The 25,880-nt window shown below is 38.1% G+C and overlaps 1 protein-coding gene and 1 long non-coding RNA gene across 4 annotated transcripts in view; one reads left to right on the plus strand and one right to left on the minus strand.

Annotated features, from left to right (window-relative positions):
- LOC126378798 (uncharacterized) overlaps nt 1–25,880 on the minus strand; it is a 145,618-nt gene that overhangs the window by 15,320 nt on the left and 104,418 nt on the right. The gene's annotated exons all lie outside the window — the stretch shown is intronic.
- Nucleotides 1–25,880, plus strand: part of LOC126378784 (uncharacterized) — a 40,463-nt gene that overhangs the window by 2,848 nt on the left and 11,735 nt on the right. For both annotated transcript variants that reach the window (XM_050027181.1, XM_050027182.1), the window contains exons 3-6: nt 2,332–2,539; nt 3,778–3,918; nt 4,823–4,853; nt 19,744–19,757. In XM_050027181.1, the coding sequence (XP_049883138.1) occupies nt 2,332–2,539; nt 3,778–3,918; nt 4,823–4,853; nt 19,744–19,757 (394 nt within the window). The remainder of the gene's footprint in view (nt 1–2,331; nt 2,540–3,777; nt 3,919–4,822; nt 4,854–19,743; nt 19,758–25,880) is intronic.

The raw sequence follows: 25,880 nt of genomic DNA on the forward strand, positions 1-25,880 counted from the left end.
GCAAATTCTGAATGTCAATGGGAATCTTCTTGTAAAATTACTATAGAGAAGGTTCAGATGGAGATTGTAATTGTTGTTATGTTGGTTAACTGTATATGTGTGTCTTACTCTATAATTGTTATTGTAACGACCTCCGTGGTCCAGTAGTCGAGCGTTGGGCTCACGATCCGGAAGTCCCGGGTTCGATTCCCGGTGGGGACATATCACAAAAATCACTTTGTGATCCCTAGTTTGGTTAGGACATTACTGGCTGATCACCAGATTGTCCGAAAGTAAGATGATCCGTGCTTCGGAAGGCACGTTAAGCTGTTGGTCCCGGCTGCATTAGCAGTCGCTAATAACCATTAATCCGCACTGGGCCCGCGTGATGGTTTAAGGCCCGATCTCCCTATCCATCCATAGGGAAGGCCCGTGCCCCAGCAGTGGGGACTTTAATGGGCTGATGATGATGATGATGATTGGCCAATGTAAAATTTTTAGACGGTTGTTTTAGATTTGTGCTTAAAATTGACGTGTGTTCCATAAATTTTATGCTTGTCGATTACCAGTCCGTTTCCTTTTCGGCGGATAAGAAAATGACAGATATAACTTATTTTTTTATATTTTTAATGAAATGCCTTTTTATTAAAAAAATAAATATTACATTTTAACATAATATGAAAACTTTCCTTCGTTACCCTAAAGAATTTGTAGTTCTTAAAATAAAATTAGATGGTGTCTACAGGAATTTGCACCAATGTGAAACTAGATGGCGCTAGTAGTATTTTAGAACGCGGTATCGAAGTTTGCTCACGGAATAGTGACTACCACCTAAATCGTCCCATACAATTTAAGTAAGATGATCCGTACAGGTAGCTGGTTACTACCTGAACTTTTTTAAGGCGTTGTCTACATGAGATTCTTATGTAGACAGCCATATAATTAACTAGCTTTTGCCCGCGACTTCGTCCGCGTGGCGTGTTATTAAAGAGAGATCTTTGTGTATAATTTTAAATGAGTATTGGATAAGTAGCACAGTTAAATAATGAATTGTTATTAATTTTTAGATTATTAGTTTATGATAATTTGTTTTGATATAAATTTAGGAAAATATGATCAGTAGAGGCTAACCCTAAAGTACCTATAGGCTTTCGTCTGGAATTCAGAGATGAGAATGTTTTTTTCATACAAAATTCCCGTGGGAATTTTGCAATATCCTGTTGCAAATAAGCTTTAAGTTTACTAAGGTACCTGCATGCCAAATTTCAAGCGTCTAACTAAAAGCGGTTTAGATTTTTCATACAAAATGATTTTCCCGCTAATTCCCGTTCCAGGGGGAATTCCGGGAATTCATTTCTTAGTGCACCTCTACGGTACCTAAGCTACGTCCCTTCCAAATTTTAAGTGCCAACGTTTAGCCGTTTAGGCTGTGCGTTGATATGTCAGTCAGTCAGTTTCTCCTTTTATATATTTAGATAGATAATAATTCTAAGTATACTCTAAACGGTCACCAATTAAATATTAATGTAAGTACTTTTATTTATTACACTTAAGCACTATATAAAATTCTAGGACACACATTAGGTATTTAATATTTAAGAACACAATTGGAATATTTGGTGCAAGATTAGTATTTTTAATGCACTAATAATATATATTTGTTGTAAGATTCGAATAATTTCTGCGATGTATAAACAATAAAGTGTTAAATTTTGGTGCTAGTTTTGAACTTTTTGGTGCTACATAATTTGTTGGCAGAGTTGTTTATTTGTAGAAAAATAGTTTTATGGGTGTATATATGTATAATATGTTAGAGGGACGTGCCTAGATTTAACCAACGATTTTTGGTGAACGGAATATAGAATATATTCCATCTGCGGCAAATTTACAAAAGTCACGTCAAAAAAAAATTAGTGTTCTGTGAAATTTTCGGGATCTCATCTTCAAGTTCATAAAAAATGTAAAATTCATTCATTCTTCTATCGTGTGGGTTGTGTGTTGAATTACCAACCTCAACCCTGGTGTCAGGGTTACTATTGAGCCGCCAAAGACCCCTGACATGACTCATATATATAACGACTACGTACTTACATCAGTAAGCAGTAACCGGGACCAACGGCTTAACGTGCCTTCCGAAGCACGGATCGTCTTACTTTCGGACAATCAGGTGATCAGCCTGTATGTCCTAACCAAACTAGGGACCACAAAGTGGATTGTGTGATATGTCCCCACCGGGAATCGAACCCAGGACCTGCGGATCGTGAGCCCAACGCTCAGCCACTGGACCGCGAAGGCCGTTTCATTCATTCATTAACCTTTAATGAAATATTCGTAACCTTGTCTCCATTCCAGGTTCGCGATCAACCTGCAGTGCGGGATGAGCACAGACCCTCGTGACGACATAGCGCTCCACCTCAACTTCCGCTTCGTGGAGAGGTGTGTCGTCCGCAACCACCTGACGGCCCTGTCCTGGGGTGCCGAGGAGACCGCCGGCGGCCTGCCTCTAGTGCCCGGACAACCGTTCGAGGTGCTCGTACTGTGCGAACCCCATGCTCTCAAAGTAAGTACTTCAACACCACTACCAACCCAGTTTACATCTCTTCAAGAGGTGATTTCCAGGGTAGACATACATACATACATACATAAACTCACGCCCGTAATCCCTAGTGGGGTGGGCAGAGCCACAAGTAATCAAAGACAACTTGCAGCCACTGTTGATACGATGTCGTAAGCTGGATATGATGAACCTTATGGTGATAAGGGATCAGCCTATCGCCCATAACATTAAGAAACTACCCTATAAATAAATAAAAATTGATTATTTTCAGGTAATTAAAAATACATATTGGCCCCGATTCCTGCAGACACCGCCTAATTTTATTTTAGGTTATATCCGTCATTTTCGTATCCGTCGAAAAGGAAAGGGACGGATGATTCACAGCTCTTAATTTTAGAAAGAATGAGTAAATTAATGTGTCGGGTTATTGACTGACGTAAAATTTTTAGACGGTTGGTTTAGATTTGTGCTTAAAATTGACGTGTGTTCCATAAATTTTATGCTTGTCGATTACCCGTCCCTTTCCTTTTCGGCGGATAAAAAAATAAAATTAGATGGTATTTACAGGAATTAGCACCATTGTAAAAAAAAATGCTTAACAATACTATGTTAGTACAACGAAACAATATGAATACAAGAAAAGATAAGCCACCCCCAACTCGATTCACTTCCTCACACCTATATACTAGAAGTTTGCTTATATATCAAGGGAAATGTGTGTGTTCACACACTGAAAACTAAGATACTGAGGCATGTTACTAACTCTGTATCATCATAAATTCATAATGTACATTTTCCCATTTGTATTTTTAATTTTAATTCTTTTGTTTCCAGCAATACTTAATTTTGTTCTATATAATGTATATGTGATAGTTTTAACTCTTATGTTTGCTAAAAAGATTTATGGCTGTTTTCATTTAGAAGTTAATTTCTGTTTAAGTTTTATACATATATATATATATATATATATACATATATGTGTGTTTATTTATATATATTTTTATTTACGGTATTATTATTATTTGTTTAGTTATGTTGGTAACATTATATGTTTATTGCACCAGCCCATGCTTAAATGCACAAACTTCTTTCACCCTAAGGTTGCCTGGCAGAAATTGCTGTTTACCAATAAGGCCGCTTATTGTGCTTATGTTTATATTCGTATGTTTATGTCCTTTGTATATGTCGTTGTGCAATAAAGTATTATTGATTCATTGAGTAATTCTCCCTATCCCCGCTAGGTGGCGCTGAACGGGCAGCACTTCTGCGAGTTCCCACACAGGATCCCGTTCCAGCGGATCTCGCACATAACCTTCGACGGTGACGTGACCATCCAGATGTTCGCCTTCGAGGAGACGCAGACACAGCAGCAGCAGTACATGGTGAGCATCTCATTATCATCTGCCCATTAACGTCCCCACTGCTGGGGCACGGGCCTGCCCTATGGATGGATAGGGAGATCGGGCCTTAAACCATCACGCGGGCCCAGTGCGGATTGATGGTTATTAACGACTGTTAATGCAGCCGGGACCAACGGCTTAACGTGCCATCCGAAACACTGAGGAGCTCGCGATAAAAACTTTTTTTGTGGTCACCCATCCTATGACCGGCCTTTGCGAACGTTGCTTAACTTCAACAAAAAGCTACATTGACAAATTCTAAAAATCAATATTGCGACTAAAATCATTATTGTTTTAAAAAATGAACAAGTTCAAAATTAACCTAACGAAATGGCTTATGAACAAATGTTATTATAATTTGAAAGAATATTTTGAACATAAAAATAATTCAATTTTCTATTTTTTTAATAATAAGTATAATTTTAATTTTCTTTTCAATGTTCCATTTCTTTATTATTATTTATTTTTATGTATATTTGTACGCCTGCATGCAGGCTGAACACATCACATTTCATTTATTTCGGAAACAATAACAATATTGTGTTCGAACACATCTAGTAGATTTTACATACTTACAAATTATAAAAACGTCAAGTCAATATTGAAACAAAAATAATATCTTAAGAATTAAACATAATTTTAAACAAGACGTCAACTAAAATACATTAAAAACATCGATTAATATACATGCGAGACATCAATTAAAATACAATTAATAAGTACAAATAAGGCAAAAAAAAAGTACAAATAATATTACATAAATGTGAAATTAATATTAGAAGATACAACATTGTTATTTGATTTATTTTACCACCTTTTTGTATTTTATGTGTTCTCGTAAATAAATTGATTTGATTTGATTTTGAATTATGATTTTTTTTCTCAGCCTCCGCCGCCGGCGTACGGACCACCTCAAGGTACGACAATGTTTCTATATTAATTTAAAGTTGATGTTAAATTTTGATTTGCGCAAAAAATCCTTGCCACGGACATCCTATGAACAGATATTATATGTTGTGAGCTTTGCATGCTATTAATAATAATTACTAATGCTTTTTTAGATGTCTTATTCTTTTTAACCCTTCCTCTGCCATGCGTTTTCATGTAACTTTAAGGGTGGTTGAGCCATATACGTGAGAAGCTGCAGTAGTTTTAGGCGGATGAGACGTTCGTTATGTAAAAATTGACGATTCAAAGTGTAACTATGTTACCTACTGAATGAAGATATTTTTGAATTTGAATTGAATACGTTTCGGCGACAATAGATGGCGTTAGTGTAGCCACACCATTCGGTGATTGAAATTATTATTATTGTCATAGATAAACTAAGCCAAATGTGCTCTACACCTTCCTGCTACTACTTGAAGGTATAGAGAACCTATAAACTGTAAATCGAAGGACGTAATATACGATCCCGACGACCCGATTACTCTAGCCATAGAGGCAGCCAATCAGCTCGCGACACCAAACACTTCAGGACGATTTCCCTCATTCAGTGCTTATCGCCATCGACCCACTAGGGTCGATTAATTCTTTCAAATATCTTTCCTCTCAGACGACGCCCTGAGCCGAGGTTCGCGCCCAACTGGGCACCCTCAGGCCTGTTGTCTTAAACGTTGTACCGGGTGAGAGCCTTCAGCGCTCCCCATTTGTCCGGCCAAGTAGTTAATGCTATCTGCGGCAAATCTACAATAAGTCACGTCAAAAAAAAAAACTGAAAAACATAAACTCTATTTTCTTCAGGTTTACTCTAGTTCTGAAGCTATTGACAATTTCCTATTTAAGGGTGGTATTAATAAACTAATCTCAGCTGAGACTGCTCTCAAGATCATGCTCAAGTCTCTGTTTTTATATGAGAACTGTAATCCGCCATAAAAATGGTCTGTAATACCATTACAGTACCATTTGCAGTTGGTCAACATGCATTTAACATTATTTAAATGGGTTGTTCTTCTTTTTTATCGACAATGATCTGTCCTTCGTTCTGCTTCTGATAAGTTATGTTTTAGAATTTTATTTCATGTTTTGATTGTCCAAAAGTATAGTTATCTTATTATACTCAAAATACAAACAAAATACTAATCGGTTCCTCAATTAGTTATTAACGTAGCTTGATCGTTTTTCACAAAATTATGTGACAGAGTGGTAAATTGAAATGCTGTCTCCGATGAAAAGGGCCACTCTGTCACAATATTTTTTGGAATGCGCCTGCAAAGAAAAGTATGTTACCAAGATAAAGAGAACCTCTAAATGGTCCTCTACAGACACATCTTTATATGATGTTTTAAAATATTTATTGCCGTTATAATTTTAAAGATGTTAAATTCGATAAATCGAGAAAATGTCTTTTTATTGTCGATAAAAAAGAAGAACGACCCAAATATTATTATTTTATTATTATTTATTTATTTTTTTATTATTTTATTATTTTAGTTTACATTTTTAGCTATTTAGATTATAACATGCAAATAGTAAAATAAAATTGATAATTTAAATGTCAATCATTGAGTACATTAATTATGAAATAATAAAAAAATAAATTACAATGACATTTATTATATAAATTATATTTATTATTCCAATCAAAATATTCTTTCAGATTATAAAAACACATACATACATACATACATAAACTCACGCCTATTTCCCACCGGGGTAAGCAGAGACTATAGAAACATTAAACATTTTTTATAAAAACATTTTTGTATTATCCATTTCTGTCACATTGACATGATCTTGAGGGCAGTCTCGGCAAATAAAAAACATAGAACACGTTCAGCTGCTTGTCTTCCCGGGCGTGTCGTAAAAACCGACAGAGGGATTGTGTCCTCTAACATGATGGACTAATGTTATGGGCGATAGGCTGATCCCTTATCACCATAAGGTTCATCATATCCAGCTTACGACATCATATCAACAGTGGCTGTAAGTTGTCTTTGATTGCTTGTGGCTCTGCCCACCCCATTAGGGATTACGTGCGTGAGTTTATGTATGTATGTATGTATGTATTTGTTTACATTTATAAGTATGTAGTTACAGGCTGTAATATAATTATTATGAGTCAGCTGTTATTCCTAAAAGTTTTAAAACTGAACTAAGGAAACCAGCTACAATCTGCGATATGTCTATCTCTGTCCTTTTCGGCGGATAGGAAAATGACAGGTATAACTTAAAATAAATTTAGGAGGTGTCTGTAGGAATCGGGGCCATTAAGACAGTAAAAGACAGACACACAGTCGGCGACAGTCGGCGTGGGTTGAAAATCAGTGTTGCCCTCTGGGTAAATTTTCACTGAACCCTGGCCTTTTTTGGTGAACTGCGGCACCCATATACTGTTGACGACAGGTCGACATGGCAATCGGGGCATGAGGTAAGCCGCGGAGGCGGGGTCGCCCCGCACACCCGCACAGTCCCCGCGGCGTCTTAGTCTTAGTGTCGCATGAGTCCGCATCGACCGCGTTTATCGATTATAATCTCGCTCACATAATTTATTGAATTAGAAATTAACATTAACACAAAATAAAAACAATAGATTTAAAAGAAATCTAATCTAAATATTTATGGTCATTCAAAATTATAAATATAGCAAGTATATTTTACATATACTTACTTGCTAAGAAATTATTGAAAACTAAGAATAATATTTTAGAAATAAAATTAACGTTAGATGATTCAGATGAATAAATATTAACTTAAATGAAAACGTGGTATTATTTTATTCACATTTTGTTACATAATAAAAATATATCGATATTGAAAACGTCACGTCGCAAGAGAATTGCCATGTCGACCTGTCGTCTACATTACCTTTATGTTTTCCAGCTAAATATTAATGTCAATGTGTGTATATTTTAATGTTGTAAATGTATATGTGTGTCGTAGATTTTACCTGAATAAACTTTTTTATTATTATCTTTTTTTTTAATTTTGGAATAAAATACAGTAGGAACAACGAGACTTTATTCAGATACGAACATACAACGCACGTACACATAATTATTTGATATTTGGCAGTAATACCCTACCAGGAAAAAATATGAATAAATGGAATTTCGCCCAAAAATCTTTAAGACCGCGCGTAACAATATTATAAGTTTTTTTTAAATCAGTGTTTAACTACTTATTTTATATTTTTTTTACAAAAGAAACTTATCTCAAAAGGTAAGTAACGTGTTCAGATATAAAAAAAAATGTATTTAGTTTTTTTTAATTATTTTTGTGCTGTGGTCTTAAAACGATGAAAACAGTATGGGAACTGCAAACATTTTTTTGTCGCTTTTTTTCTTTTATCCTTGCTTTTTGTCGTGCGCTTTTTATTGGCAACACTAACATTATAACAATTAATGTATTGACGAGGATCTTGTGGTGTGTGAATAACATTGATAGAGGGCGCTAGTGTGCAAGTGAACTGAAGTAAACATGGAAGCGTTCTTGTGGTTCAAATCATCATCATCATCACCAGCCCATTAACGTCCCCACTGCTGGGGCACGGGCCTTCCCTATGGATGTATAGGGAGATCGGGCCTTAAACCACCACGCGGGCCCAGTGCGGATTGTTGGTTATTAACGACTGCTAATGCAGCCGGGACCAACGGCTTAACGTGCCTTCCGAAGCACGGAGGAGCTCGAGATGAAAACTTTTTTTTTGTGGTCACCCATCCTATGACCGGCCTTTGCGCAAGTTGCTTAACTTCAACAATCGCAGACCGAGCGCGTTGACCGCTGCGCCACCGAGCTCCTCAAATTACTTTAATAAAATTAGAGTGTTTTGTGTGTTTATGAAGAGACTGCTTCCATGTTTATTATCGTTCACTTACTTGAAATAACTCAGTGAACATTGATTTAAATAATATTTACAACAATCACAATTAGATTCAGTACTAATATGGTGCTAATTCTTGCAGACGGCATCTAATTTTATTTTAAATTATACCCATAATTTTATTATCCGTTGAAAAAGAAAGGGACGGGTAATCGACCGGCTTAAAATTTATGGAATACACGTCAGTTTTAAGCAGAAATTTAAAACAACTGTCTAAAAATTTAACATCGACCAATAACCCGACAGAATTAAGTAGACAGCACGTCAAACGATATTGCACACCAGCGAGATGTCTATTCGCATGAATTATTAATTCGTTTTAAAATTAACTTGTTCCGTTCAATCATCCGTTCCTTTCCTTTTCGGCGGATAAGACTGTGACGGGTATAACTTAAAATAAAATTAGGAGGTGTCTGCAGGAATCGGGGCCAATGTTTACCACCGGCGCTTTCTTGTAGTATGCATAAGGACCGCAGTATATTGTTACTTTATTTCATCATGGAGTAACTAGATGTCGCTAGCTGTATAAGGTTGCATATGGAAACAAGCGCCATCTAGTGACGGTGCGTCGTATCATTATACAACACTTTGACAGCTAGTACTAATGCTCGCCACCGGCGCTGCATTTGCGCGCGTTTTAGCGATATCTTTTCTGGTATGACCAGGGGGGTTAAAATGGACACATCGAAGCAATTCATCTAAAAAAGCAATTTATTTATTTATTAAAGTATATACAACATTACAGTGGCCCCGATTCCTGCAGACACCGCCTAATTTTATTTTAAGTTATATCCGTCATTTTCATATCCGTCGAAAAGGAAAGGGACGGATGATTCACAGCTCTTAATTTTAGGAAGAATGAGTAAATTTATGTGTCGGGTTATTGACTGACGTAAAATTTTTAGACGGTTGGTTTAGATTTGTGCTTAAAATTGACGTGTGTTCCATAAATTTTATGCTTGTCGATTACCCGTCCCTTTCCTTTTCGGCGGATAAGAAAATGACAGATATAACTTAAAATAAAATTAGATGGTATTTACAGGAATTAGCACCAGTATGGCCCAATGCGCTGTATGACGAGAAAAGCAATCTTGCAATTTGACATTTGCGCATTTAAAAGTAACGTCAAATAGCAATATTGCTTTCTTAGATGAATTGCTTCGGTGTGGCCATTTTATCCCCGAGAAGTCTTTTGTTTTACGAAGTATATTAGTTGCTCCATAGTCTGTCTCTTTTACACTAGGCTGCACTTTCTATTGCTGTCCTGTCGTACGCGCCATGTTAGAACGAAAATACTTCAATACCTACAATGTTTTTAAACTAATATACTGATTTTTATTTTTATTTTACTATAGCTATACTGAATATGTTTTTTTTTTGCACAGGCTTCTACTGAGCTTCCGTAGTTGGCGACAGAGGTTAATATTAGGTAGAGTAGCATTTATTATTATTATTATTTAGAAATATAATAAACATAATTTTTTTATGAATCCGACAGGAAATTTCAACTCTGAATCATGGTCTGAATCATCCCCCTCAGTATTCGTTACGATGTCACTAACCCACATACGTACTTGTTTGGCTACCTGTACGTACTTATACGGGGTGTAAGTGACATCGTAACGGATACTGAGGGGGATGATACTGATATCATGTAGAATTTTCCATCGCAAACGTATAGAATTGAAAATAATTTATATTGCGACGGAAAATTCCACTTGATCAGAATCATGGTCTGAATCATCCCCCTCAGTATTCGTTACGATGTCGCTAACAAGTTATTGTGGTCTTGTAGTTCAACGGCTTGCTTCTCAAACGGGGACCGCCGGTTCGAACCCCTGTATGGTCACGAGCATTAATATGTATACACTTTGGTACCATGTCACATTAACTTTTTTGACAAATTGAACTATAAGTCTCACTAAATTTCAAATATGTTAGTGCGACAGAGTCCTAGGGTGGTATTAATAAACGAATCTCAGCTGAGACTGCCCTCAAGATCATGCTCAAGTCTTTGTTTTTATATGAGAACTGTCACATTGACATGATCTTGAGGGCTGTCTCGAAGCTGAGATTAGTTTATTAATACCACCCCTAAAGTGGGTACATTATATTGCTCATGACTGTGCCGGACTTGCACCAATGAGTTAATTTATCTCAAGTGGTTTTCACTAACACAGTTGTCTCGACCATTATAGACGGCGATACGGCTCACCTATCGCGTTGGTCTGACAGACAGCTCATATTGTGTCGCGTTCCTATCACTTTCACCTGGGTTTCGTCACGAAGTTCTCCTAAAGGATGCGTTACGGTGCGTTAAAACGCACTGTTTTTTTTTCACACATCGGTGTTGCCAACTGATTTCACTGTTTTATTGTTTCGTCAACGAGGGACTATTCAGGCTACGTTCCCCAAAAATATTATAGATGGCGCTATCGAAATTTAACGTGATAATTATCTATTTTGTCAAAGTAGCCCCTATACCCGATTATTTGAAAGAAAGTCGTTTGAGGTGGTATGGCCACGTAATGCGGAGAGACCAGCAGCATGTAGTCCACACAGCTCTTTGCCTGCCCGAGAACAAAAGAGGCAGAGGACGCCCTCCTTATACTTGGTGGACCAGCATGTCCCGATTATTAAAAAATGAAAATTTACCCGACCCGACAACCCTAGACAGAATGTCATGGCGCCGCAAAATTAGGAGAGCCGACCCCACCTAAAGTGGGATAGCGCAAGGAAGAAGAAGAATTAACTATTTTGTCATTGCTGGGGTACATAATTATTATTAAAAAACATAGTAACGGGTTTTTACCGCGTTTGAAATAGGGATATGAGACTCCCTGATACTCTCAGGGATAATAACGGGTTCTTACCGCGTTTGAAATAGACTCCCTGAGAGTATCAGGGAGTCTAATATCCCTATTTCAAACGCGGTAAGAACCCGTTATTATGTGTTTTAATTAGTATCAGGGAGTCTCATATCCCTATTTCAAACGCGGTAAGAACCCGTTATTATGTGTTTTTATTATCATAATACCCGCGTTTAAGTTAACGCAATGTACATAATTATTCACAAATACAATGTAATGGCAGAAGCATATATAAAAAATAATCGTTGCTTGATATTTGGATCACGTTATGTATAAAATTATGTTGCTACCTATATTGCTTGTCTTTATTTTGACCAGAATAATAATGTAACTGTGCCTGGGTGTAATAAAAAGGGTCATCATTTATACCCGAAAACAAAGATAAAAGATGCGAAAAAAAAGAAAAAAAAAGAAAAAAAAAGAAAGGAAAACATGAAACAGTAGGACTAGGGCCCTGTGCTGGGAGGTTTTCTGGCCACGTCTTTCCCTCAGCGTTACAGATTCCGATGTGGTAGTAGTTTTACAGCTAGTTACATAATATGTAATTTAATTTTGTTTGACGTTCAAAAAGCGCTAACTTTGTAAGCCAATTTTGAAAAATAAATATTTTTGAATTTTGATGCATATGTCTGTTATCCGTGAAATTAGAAGGTTAAACGAAGGAGAATCGTTACAACGCCATCTATATTGTTTTTCAGGAACGTTGCCTGGAAAGTCCTTAACTTTTTTATTCATCTAATTATATTTTTTTTATTTCAGGTGCCTTGTAAGGAAAAAAACCGAAGATTAATAATCATGGAAAACTTTTGTATTTACTTATTATTATTTAAAATGTTACTCCAAATCGAATTTACTGCACTTTAGAAAAGTGGTTTAAAATAACTTCCCTTTCAGTTTTTGTGATTTAAAAAATCCTCTTCTTAGAAAAAAAGAAAAAAAACTATCTACTGCTATTTGAAAGCCCACAGGAGGGCGCTAATCTAAACCATCGTATGCGCCTATTTGAATATTATATTCTGATGCACGGTACAACAAAACCAGGTATGCTCAAAACTGACAGCTAACATTTCAAGGTTAGCCCAGCTGACGTCATCCCACCCTGCGCCGCCATTTTGTAAAAAAATAAATAAATTACTACACGACGAAGTTTTACTTGCAGTTTTAAAGATTTTGATATATGTGATAAATAAAAGTAATTAAAAAAATATTACTCCACCGACAAGAGCGCAGCTCTTAAATAGAGAGAGAGAAAAAAATATTATAAAAAAAATGTGACCTGTTAGTGATTTGAATTACATTTATTTTGGAAGAATTAATTATTTAGTTAGTAATATTGAAGCATAAACGTTTTTGTTTTCCTATAGTAATTAAATACTTTAGTCAGTAATTCACTTAATTTAATTTTCAATATAAAAATTTACGTCCTTGGAATGTTGGAGATACTAATTTATTGGTAACACAGTGGTAACACTTACGTCATCAAAGGGCTAGAAATGGCGACTTCTCATAGGATTGAGCATACCTGGTTTTCTTATTCTGGCCTATCATCCCTAATAATTTCTAGATCTGTGCAAAACGTAGATGGTGTGTCCTGGTTCCAGTTCACACCATCTTAAGTTTATTTTAAGTTATACCTGTCATTTTCTTATCCACCGAAACGGAAAGGGACGGGTAATCGACAGGCATAACATTTGTGGAACACACGTCAATTTATTTTCTAAATTCTCTCAAGTTTTTGCATTGCCCATTAACCGAACAGAATTAAGTTGACAGCACACGTCATAATAGTAAGACGTTCATTTGATTCACCTATCTATTCATTTCTTTATAAGTTAAAATTAACAGCTGTCAATTATCCGTCCCTATCTTTTTCGGCGGAAAAAAATTACTGATGATTAGGAGTCTCATATCCCCGATTTAAACGCGGTAAGAACACACAAAAAAAGGCACCAGCTGGTTGACCATAGACCTCGTAGACGGTCTATTAAATTTAAGCGTGTCAAAAATCTTAAAATATTTTAAATTTAGACGACCGGAAAGCCAGAATTGCACTTTTTGCTAAACTAAAATAAAATTAGGTTTTCTAAGATAAATTTAGATTTAAGATGGTGTTTGCAGGAATCGGCACCATTATGTGTTTTAATTAGAAATTGACAGGTATAACTTAAAATAAAATTAAGTGTCCGCGGGAATCAGCGCCACTGTGTTACTTACTTATATTATTCAGGACATTATTATAACATATAAAAGCATAGGAAAAAAATCTTGTCTTAAAAAAAATACATAATCTCTTTTCTTTGTTTTTGAACTCATTTGTTATTTTGTATTATTGGTTAAAAAAAAAGTTTGTATACTTTATAAGATGAAGTTATACTTGTTGTATTATTGTTAATAGTTTCAAAATTTAATAGTTATTTTTTGTCACACTCTCGGCGTGACGAGGCGCTAGTGTGACGACAGGCCGGCATTGTGACGAGTCTGTCTGAAGCCAAGCGGAGATGTGGACGGTATGCTGTGCGAGAAGAGATGTTTTTCAGCTCGGGTGAATCCACCGAAGCTGTGTGGAAATGCGCACTGTGTAGAGAAATGTGTGCTGGCTAGATTTGCAAGTGTGCGAGGCGTTGAGTGCTTAATAAGCACATCACCGCGGGAGGGGCGAAGGAGGAGGGGAGTGTCACACTAGCGTCCCGTCACGCCGAGAATGTGACGAGAGGTTTACTGGGTGAATGCGGGATTTTCCAGGCTACGTGTCCCAAAAAGAATACAGATGGAGCTGTAAAGATTTTCCTTCGTTTAACATTCTAATGTCGTGGATAACAGATATATTTTTTATCTTAGTTTTTGGGTATAAATGATGACCCTTTTTATTACACACAGGCACAATTACATCTACCACCTATTATTATTCTGATCAAAATAAAGAGTAGCAATATAATGTAGCAACATAATTCTATACCATAATTCTATAACAATTATTTTTATATATGCTTGTGCCGTTACATTTTTGAAAAATTATGTACAGTCATGAGTAAAATATAATGTACCCACTTTAGGACTCTGTCGCACTAACATATTTGACGTTTAGTGAGACTTACAGTTCATTTTGTCAAAAAAGTTAATGTGACATGGTACCAAAGTGTATACTAATGCTCGTGACCGTACCCGAGGTATGAGGAATTTAAGTTTCGACAGCTCCATCTATTTTATTTTTGGGAAACGTAGCCTGGGAAATCCCTCATAGAGCGGTAATGATGCAGATTCGGATCATGACCAACTTAATTTGACAGGACTAAAGTTAGCTCTCTCTCTTTCTTCCATTTATTGCTAGAAAAGGACGGGACTAGTTCAGGAACTGTCAAACTAAAATTAGGTTAGTTTGTTTCCACCCGAATAGGCACCATTGCACCTTGTCGCGTTACGCGCGACAGCGTAACTCGTGCAGCAGGCCTAGCGCGTTATGTAAGCGCGACGCGACGCGATATAAAGTCCTTGGTCCACGCGACTACCGGGATATCCGGGATTTTCTCACGATTGCACTCTCCATGTAACCCATGTAATGACTGACTGACTGACAGGGTCACTGAAAAAACAAAATGGCCGAAAAACAAGATGGCCGCCATACAAATTTTAGTTTTTCCAGAAAATGTCTCAGAGGTAAAAATGATGTATAGGGGTGTGATTGGGACGTCATCTTTGAAAACTGCTCCGCATCAGGGAGACACCCTACGGCCTGCCAAAACTATAGCACCTAGAACTTTTGGCTTTCACGAGACATATTCAAGTCTTGGTCAAATTCTATCGCCGGTAAAAATAATGGCCGCCATACAAAGTTTCTAATTAATACAGGACACGCGGGCAGCTTGCTGTGAGCGAACCACGCGACATCTAGTCTTATTGTATCTACTGCTCTTCTTGCTTCTACTGCTAACGGCCTCCGTGGTCCATTGGTTGAGCGTTGGGCTCACGATCCGGAGGCCCCGGGTTCGAATCCCGGTGGGGACATATCACAAAGTAATTTTTGTATGTCCCATACCATGTTATCGCGCAGTTATCGTGCTAGGCCTGCAGCAATGTCCCTAAACATATTAGTCGCTTGGTTTTAGTAAACATTCAAATGAAACTTGCGTTTAGTTAGCATATAGATTTTGCATTTAAATGTAAGGAAAAACGTACATTTTGTGTAACTACGAAATTAAGAACAATATTGATGGTTTAATAAAAATGTTCATTATAAAAAACTGTCTTTTATTTTTTTTGACGTGTCTGTGTAATTGCCGCAGATGGCATTAACTACTTGGCCGGACAAATGGGGAGCGCTTCTATGTCGCGCTTGGATTACCAACCACATCAACCTTGGTGTCAGGGTTACTATTGAACCGCCAAAGGCCCCTGACATGGCTCATGTAACGACTACTAACTTGCATCAGTAAGTAGTAACCGGGACCGACGTGCCTTCCGAAGCACGGAGCGGCGAAGCTCAGCGGGGAGCGCTGAGTGGGGGCGCTCGGAAGAAATTTTAAGACAACAGGCTTGAGGGTGCCTAGTTGGCCGCGAACCTCGGCTCAGGGCGTTGTCTGAGGGGACTATATTTGAAAGAATTAATCGACCCTAGCTGGTCGGTAGCGATAAGTGCTGAATGAGGGATATCGTCGACCACGCCGGCGGGGTCGGTATCGCAGTTCTGTAGTGTTGTCGCTTGGCCGCCTCATGGATTTAGAGAACGTACATAGACTTAGTATTTTTAAGCGCTTTTACAAAAGCGACTACCTGTCTGACTTTCGACCTTCCAACCCTCGAAGCGGAAACCAGCCCAATACGGGTTAGCTTAGGTCACATGGAGGAGCTCGGTGGCACAGCGGTAAACGCCCTCGGCCTGCGATTGTTGAAGTTAAGCAACTTTCGTAAAGGCCGGTCATAGGATGGGTGACACAAAAAAAAGTTTTCATCTCGAGCTCCTCCGTGCTCCGGAAGGCATGTTAAGCCGTTGGTCTCGGCTGCATTAGCAGTCATTAATAACCACCAATCCGCACTGGGCCCGCGTGGTGGTTTAAGGCCCGATCTCCCTATCCATCCATAGGGAAGGCCCGCGCCCCAGCAGTGGGGACGTTAATGGGATGATGATAATAGGTTACATACCTCCGAAACGCATTTCTCGGGAATGTGCCTTTCTTCACGATGTTTTCGTTCGCGCCCAACTGGGCACCCTCAGGCCTGTTGTCTTAAACGTTGTACCTGGTGAGAACCCTCAGCGTTCCCCATTTGTCCGGCCAAGTAATTAATGCCATTTTTTTTTTGTTTTGGTTTTCCCCGAAGGGTAAGGCAAAGGGAACTATGCCCATACAGCCATGTCTGACGTATTTTTTTCTTGATGATTAATGAAATGATGAAAGGTGATGATGATGAAACCTAAGCCCCCACCCTCAGAGTAGACTCCTACTCCGAACCCCAAACGAATTAACTCAAAAGTCCGCATAAACTTTTGAGTTATGAAGCGGCTTCCCGGCACGAAGCGAAAATAGGCAGATACACTTTGTTTATTGAATACTCCAATATAATAACACTCGCGAATGTCTTCCGACTAACTTAATGCGATTATTAACCACAAAACACCACTTCGTATTAATTATTTAGATTACTCAATGAAGAAAGCAACTGTCCCGTTTCCCGCCGAAAAGCCGTAGTTAATGCCATTTGCGGCAAATCTACATTTCACGTCAAAAATAAATTACTAAATCCATAAATTATGATTCTAAAAGGCAATCTCTTTGATCGTTACGCGTGAAAAAAATCAAATTGTCAAAACGTTTTGTCAAAGTTTCTGTCAAAATTTGCACCAAAAATATTTGCAACAAAACAATGATTTTACGAACTAATGTTTTGAAGATTATTGAGCAAATTATTTATACAAATAATACACTTATTTAATATATGACAGACAATACATTATGTCTGGTAAGTACCTTGTAGTACGTTATTTTAGAAAATAAGGGACTTTCTCATTGCTCGGGAAATTATGTCATTAATTTGAAAGATAATAGGATTACGAAAGCAGTATCATAAAGCGAAGGTTAGTGGTAGGGCTGGCAGAGGAGAACCTAGAAGGACGTAGATTGACCAAATTGGAGAAGTCCTTAGAAAAGGTTTAGTACGGTCTACTGTGAACCTGCGTGCGTGTATGAAGCGATTGATGAATGTGGAGGAAGCAAGAGAAGTGTGTCAGGATCGAAGCAAATGGAATTCCATAGTCTCTGCTTACCCCGGTGGGAAGTAGACGTGAGTTTATGTATGTATTTGTTATTTAAAACCACTGTCATTAACCGGGCATAAATCTATGAAACCACGTGATATCAATTATCTACGATATAAACTTGATTTCAAATTCATAAAGTCGATTTTTTTTAACTGAGGGGGATTGTTCAGACTATGATTCTGAGTTGATATCAAGTGGAATTTCCTGTCGGAAAATTCATGAAAATTTTTTGCGACGGAAAATTCTTCTTTTTTTTTATTTCCCCGAAACTTTGAAAAGTTGTTTTTTCCACAAAATAGCGAAAAAATACCCAAACTGGCAACTTTCAACCTGTTATTTTATAATCTGTCATAAATAAAACTAAAATATTATAATGACTAGCTGCGTTCACTTTAGTTAATTCACGCACGTGTCTTAGGTCTTCGGAAGTCTTGTTCCATCATTCATTGTATCATCATATCTTCATCTATTTACCTATAGAAGCTACGGAAGTGCTCAGATGTACAATATTGGCCCCGATTCCTGCAGACACCGCCTAATTTTATTTTAAGTTATATCCGTCATTTTCATATCCGTCGAAAAGGAAAGGGACGGATGATTCACAGCTCTTAATTTTAGACAGAATGAGTAAAAGAATGAATAACCCGGGCGAATCAAAAGGTACGTCGCTGGTATGCAATCCGTTTGACGTGCTGTCTACTTAACTGTCGTGTTATTGACGGATGTAAAATTTTTAGACGGTTGGTTTAGATTTGTGCTTAAAATTGACGTGTGTTCCATAAATTTTATGCTTGTCGATTACCCGTCCCTTTCCTTTTCGGCGGATAAGAAAATGACAGATATAACTTAAAATAAAATTAGATGGTATTTACAGGAATTAGCACCATTGTACACGTAAACACAACTCAGAATCATGTCTGAATCATCCCTCAAAGTTTTCGTTACGATGTCACTAACATCCCGTATAGGCTGTTTATGTTGTATTTTATAATAATATAACAAGTCATTGTGGTCCTGTAGATCACCGGTTTGCTTCTCAAATTGTGAGCGCCGGTTCGATCCCCGGTACTGGACTTGCACTAAGTTATTAATTTATCTCAAACGCACTTTTCACTAACACAGTTGTCTCGACCATTACAGACGGCGATAGATTGATAAAATCTTTATTTAGGTTTAGGACGTTACATTAACTTCTTAATATTTGAACAAAACATAAAAAAGGGATAAAAAGCTATAAATAAAAAATGTCCTCCAGCTCACCACATCGAGGCAAAGTCCCCAGAATACTGGCCACGTTGCCCCTTTGCACCGCCAAACTGACACTTTGGGCAAAATAACTGCCTGCTCTAGGGTCGCAAGTCGCCTCGATGAGGCGAGCTGAAATTGTCTTTAAAAACTGTCGTGCTTCTGGACCCCATGGGCCCAACGTTTCTACAGCAAAGGCAAGAAAAAATAACCTGCACCCAGACCCTGATACAAAATAAAAAATAATATGTTAAAATAATATGTTTTATTAATATGTGTGTTGTTACAATTGTAGTTGGATGGAATGTACTTGTTTATGTATTTTTATTTAATTTGAACATATATGAAATGTAAGACTTAAAACTAAAAAGGTAGCTCGGCTGATGTATCCACCCACACGAGGAGCAATACGACGCAAATTTTCAGCAAGACCCCTAAAAATAATTCAAAAAACTTATTAACTTACACGATACGGCTCATCTATCACGTTGGTCTAACAGAAAGCTCGGGATGTGGGTACTTAGTTCATCTTTGGATGTACCTCTGCCTACCCTAATTGGGATATAGTTGTGAGCTTATGTTATGTTGTAAATAACATTTTTGTGCAATTTTTGTTTCAGGTTACGGTCCACCGGTAAGCTTAAAAATGAATACATTTCTAGCAGTGTTGCCATATATAGATGCAATGGTTGAAAGTAGAGAATGCAAGCCCGAATCGAGAACGCTAATTCGAGATCCCGCGGGATTGGAAATATGAAGTGGCCTTCGATAAAAAGTCGCAAAACAGTACCTAGAAAGAGTTTTATTACCCACCTTTTAAGCAGATAAGACAACGTCCCCGATTCCTGTAGACACCTCCTAATTTTACTTTAAGTTATACCTGTCATTTTCCTATCCGCCGAAAAGGAAAGGGACGGATGATTGATAGCTCATAATTTTAGGAAGAATGAGTAAATGAATGAATAACCCGGGCGAATCAAAAAGGTACCTCATTGGTATGCAAACCGTTTGACACGCGGGCCCAATGCGGATTGGTGGTTATTAACGACTGCTAATGCAGCCGGGACCAACGGCTTAACGTGCCTTCCGAAGCACGGAGGAGCTCGAGATGAAAACATTTTTTTTTGTGGTCACCCATCCTATGACCGGCCTTTGCGAAAGTTGTTTAACTTCAACAATCGCAGACCGAGCGCGTTTACCGCTGCGCCACCGAGCTCCTCGAGGGAAGCCAGTCTCCGTCAAGGCTGGTCTTGTATTGGCGGTCTATGCGTTGTGCACAATGATACTGATATGTGTACAATTATTTAATTAGATCCTCTCAATTGCCGTTTCTGGGGACTTTCCCAAAATGGGAATATTCCTGTTGTAAAAACTATTTAATAGTAAGGATAAGGACACTGTCTGGTTTTTACAAATTGTTCTTTCTTGTAAAAAACATAGAACACGTTCAGCTGCTTGTCTTCCCGGGCATGTCGTAAAAACCGACAGAGGGATTGTGTCCTCTAACATGATGGACTAATGTTATGGGCGATAGGCTGATCCCTTATCACCATAAGGTTCATCATATCCAGCTTAGGACTTCGTATCAACAGTGGCTGCAAGTTGTCTTTGATTACTTGTGGCTCTGCCCACCCCATTAGGGATTACGGGCGTAAGTTTATGTATGTATGTTCTTTCTTGTATTCTGATCATAATTCCCTTGAGGCTTGGTAATAAAGCTCTTTTTACATTACTTTTGCGCCTTTTAACTGGTTTAAGAACTTTCTCAGGAACGGCATTTCACTATTTCTAACCATTTGTAACACACGGGTGTCCATAAGCAAGTGTCCCATGATCGGCCACGAATATATTGATTTTGAAAGAAAGAAAGATAAAATATTTATTTCCCTACACAAAAACATTGTATTTATATACACATTGCAGTTTATTTGTTTGTATTTTGGCATGTATCTCATGTTCTGTAATGGACAAAAGAAAGTCTGAAATTGAATGATTTATTACAACCCCAAACTTAATTTCAGCAAAACTCCAAAACCAATTTAAACACAGGAACATCCGATGATGATACTAACGCTAAAGAAGTCAATAAAGGACGAGGCAGAAAGAAATCACCTGCTAGAAGTATCGTTATCAAAGACTCGGATGAAATATTAATACCAAATGCAACAACTCATCCAATTGTAACAGCTGATGTTAAAGAAACAAACATTAATCCGGTAAAAGTATCAGCGCAGCTTAGAATCGCTGATGACGATAACAATGTTGAAACAAAACATTCAAAATCGCTTAAACCGGAAACTTTACTAGAACCTATAGACAAGAGTCCGCTTATAGACTATAAAGCGGTTATAGAGTCTGAAAGACTAGAAAAGGATACACCAGAACCATTTGATTACGCAGAAATAATGAACGACAACAGGGCTGATCTTGATCAAGGAGGAAACCCTTTAAGATCCTTTAGCAAATCAAATGCTGGGGAGAGAACATACAGTTACATATTTTTCAAAGTTCCACAACCTATAAATGATACATTAAAGCAGCGGCTGTGTGAGGTATCGTTAAACGCGAAACAATGTTTAGATGACAAGGGATTTTTGAATGACGAAAAATCTGCTTCAGAATCTGACGTAAAAAAACAAATTGCTGTTGAGGTACCACACGCCGAAGATGATAGGACAGATTCCATAGAATCATATCAAGTACGAGTTTTCGATGAACTAGGGACTTTCAACTTTAGCAAAGCCTCTACAGAGTCGAAACGGGACGTCGAAAATGTGATACAGGCTCTGATAAATAAAGTCGCTTCAGAGAATGGTAAGACTACGACGGAGCCGAAATGCTTTCGACGGGAACCCTTCGAAGAAGATGAGATGCTAAGACCTCCTTTAAAAGCAGACTTGGAACATTCTATCAAAGAGATATCGCGGTTTCTTAAGAAACCCATGGCATCAGCTGACGTATTAAGGGCAGATTATCAACGTAGTTTGAAAGTCGTACAACCTGATATAGATGGAGCAGATGATGCTAAAATTATATCAGACTCTGAAGCATTCGGTAAAAAAACACGCAAACGAACGAAAATAGATGATTCTGAAAAATTTGATGATACGATATTAGAGGGTAAGTTATCGAATACGACTTTGGCGAATACTGAAACGCAAAAAGTAGATACACAGAAAGCTGATGCTGAGGAGCCGCCAAAAGGTGTCCTACAGACTTCAGACCCAACAGAAGTGAAAAATATCAAAACAACTACGGAATCTGAACTTTTGATAAAACAATTACTCGATCCTTTTAAAAACATAACTACAACTGGCGAAGATAAAGGACAGTATTCTATGGCATCGCTTAAAGAAGCTCAAAATTTGGATAAAATGGACTCGAACTACGATGGCAAGACGGAAAAGCCGCCAAATGAAATACCACAGCCTGTAAACGAATCATTAGCTTACAGCGAAACAATTATAGGGTCAGTTAAAGTGCCACAAAGTCTGAATTATTCAGGGATACAAGAGGTCAAAAAAGAGTTTAGGCTATCTGTAGATAGCAATGGAAAATCAGAAATTAAGCCCAAGAGATCGTTGAAATTAACTCAAATTTTTGATAATGATGAATCAAACAATGCAGTAAAAGAAATAAACATGTTTTTAAATATGGAAACGATAGATATTGACGAACCGAAATCTGAATTAGAGGTAGTAGAAGGCGATAAAACAGAAGCGTTATTACAAGCAGAAGCACCAGCTGGAGCTAAAATAGAGCTCATTGTTGAAAAGTCAGTGAAAGACGTATCAGAAATAGCAGAAAAGGAGATACCAAAACTCAGTGACTTATTAGAGGGTAAGCTATTGAATACGACTTACCAGACTCACATACATTCAGAAGAGCTGGTAAATATGCCTTTGATAGGATCTCAAGAATCATTGCTCGTTCCACCACCTTCCTGTACGACGGAGGAAAACGAAACGAACGCTGGAAAACCGATGGAAGTTGACCCAGTTGTCGAACCTAAACAAATCGAGCTGCAGCTGAAATCGTTACAGCTGAACAAATCCTACGTCAGCTTTAACACAATCGACGATTTAAGGAAATCTAATTCGCCACAAGAAACCACAGAGAAACCTGCACAGTATTCTAATTCTTTTCCTTTTCGGCTGCAGAGCGCGCCGCTTTTACAGCTCTACGACTATACAGTCAATACTGACTCGCCAGACCGTCCGTTTTCCGTTCCGAAATGTCCAAATTGTCCGAGAGGCGGTGTTGAGGTCACTGATACGGTGACCCACGAGCAATCAGGCTTGGGCACTCTATTGCGCCTTGATTCTTCTGAAAATTTACAGAACGAGAGCAAAGTTTGCACTGTACAGTTGGCTACTGGCAGCCATTCGTCGCAAACCAATCCAGAGGAACACCAGGCTGGTGGTAAGGTGATTCAGGCTCGGAAGTGGAGGGAAGCATCGTCACAAGAACGCTTCAGAATGCAGCTGCCTCGGAAATACGAGTCGTATCCAAAAGCTGAAGGTTCCCGCGGATTGAAATCTGCCTCCTTCTCTGTTCCTATGAATACTGCTGTCTCTCGCGTCTCCTTTTCTGTTCCTTTAGCGTCAAATATTTCGAGCAAACACATTGATAGTTCGAAAGAGGGTCGAAAATCGCCAAAGAAGGAGCTTAAAGAAACGGTTGACCCGTCGTCAAGCGACAGTTTCCGAATGAGGCTACCGTGTACCGACATGAGTACTCAGGTCGGATCGAGCTTGCTGGAGATCCAAAAAGCTGTCGACCCAATTTCGGACTTAACACTCGTACCGTTCAACGAAGTTCTCTACAAAGACTCGGAAGAGATGCTCAAAAGGGCACAAGAGCCACTGAAGTCGAGAGACAACGTTAGAATTTTAGACTCAAGAGAAGAAGTTGGAAGGTCTGTGGAACTGTTCCCGTCAAAGACAAAACAAGTTGCAACAAGCTCCAAACAAGTCGACAGCGCATCGCAAAACTCAGCGTCGACATCACACAAGAAGATCCGCTTAAAAGACTGGACTTCTCCCATCAGGTCTCTTATAACGACGTCATACAACTTCTTTCGCCGAAGACTGCGGAGGAAACCAGCTGAAAACGCTCCAGAGACGATACGATGCAATCCACACAAGAAACGACCCAAAGACCGGCACAGCAAAGTCGTTTACATAGAATCTACAGTACTATAACCTTGGGCCTTGATTACATAAACCTGCAATATCTATCTGAACGAGAAACAAAGATGACAACTTTTGCGTTATCCTGTTTTCACAGAGTCCGTTTACTTAAGCTGAATATAGCAAAAGCGACTGTTTATAAGACATTCTATCCAGAAAGCTAGTATAGGTTAGGATATTTCGGAAACATCTTTCGCAGGGTGGTTCATCAGGGTTCCTCTGATGCTATTAATCTACTAATAATACTATTTAATTTAACACTCCCTGATGTTGATTGTGAAAGGCAATGAAACCTATGAAAGAAACCGCAAATTATTACAGCCATTGGTGCCGACTTCAGTACACACCATAATATATGTTGAAGAGACCATTGCAAAGTTGATCATTAACTAAAGAATCGAGATTTCTGTCACGGAACAGCGTAGCAACTTCTTGCTTCAGAAAAAAGGAGACAGGATGTTTTTTTTGCTCTGTCAATATTAGTGCTTTGAACATAATTAGCTATCCGTTTAGATTTTAAAACACAACAAGTATTTTTAGCCTTTGAATATTTGAAGAGATTTATTTCTTCTAAGCCTTGATGATTGTATTTTCTAAAGTGGCAAGTTATAATTTACGCAAGTAAATTGGCAACACTGGATCGCCGTGATTGGCCGAATCAATTCGGTGTTGCTAGATTATGGTGATGCTCGTAATTTTGTAAAAGATTTGGTGAGACTTTTAAACTGTTTTTTAATGTTTATGTTTTAGTTTTATTAAATTTAAATTATTTTTTCGTTGGAGATTTATTTCTTTGCGATTTCATCACAAGATTGGTGCGCCAGCAAAATGTAAGTTTTCCTTGTTATCTACTACTAGCTTTATTAAATAAAGTTGATTCTCAGAGAAATTATACACGGGAGTTGCTAAGCACACGCGTTCCCCTCTGCCGGAGTAAATGAACAATTGTCATAGAATAAGAAATAATACTCGTACTACGTGTAGAACGGTAATTCTCCGCTCTCCACCAGAGTCTGAGCCAGGTTTACCTCATCGCGCCTCGAACATAGTTTAGACTTGAATCGTATGGCGTCAGACGTCACACACACAGATGCGCGTGTACGATAATGTCAATGTGTAGTGTCTGTGTAAAACGAGGTTGTTTGTACGAAGCGTCCGGGGTGTGCAATTGGTTTTTCTTTTGCTATTTGTGTGACGAGTTTGTTTTGGTATGCGTTTAAATGGAGATTTCTCCTTATGAGTGTGCAGGAAATAGCTAATTTTCCCGTCACTACTAGTGATGTGCCGGATCGTTAAAAATGTATATCCGCGGATACGGATCTGAATACGGATATTTAGTGTAAAGATCCGCGGATACGGATACGGATCTTAATTTTCTTATTCTATATTATTCGATTGGTGTCGGCCCTCGCGACCTTGAAACGATAGTAGACGTCTTCGCTCGCCGCAACGTCAGGCAGGACACGTTTTAACTTGCATTGTGCGGGTAGTACTTTTGTTTTGGTTATGGTAAAACAATCTGAATGGAATTTTATAGTTTTTTATTTAATAATTCTACTTAATCA

Source organism: Pectinophora gossypiella, chromosome 27, assembly GCF_024362695.1.
Source record: "Pectinophora gossypiella chromosome 27, ilPecGoss1.1, whole genome shotgun sequence".
NCBI lineage: Eukaryota > Metazoa > Arthropoda > Insecta > Lepidoptera > Gelechiidae > Pectinophora > Pectinophora gossypiella.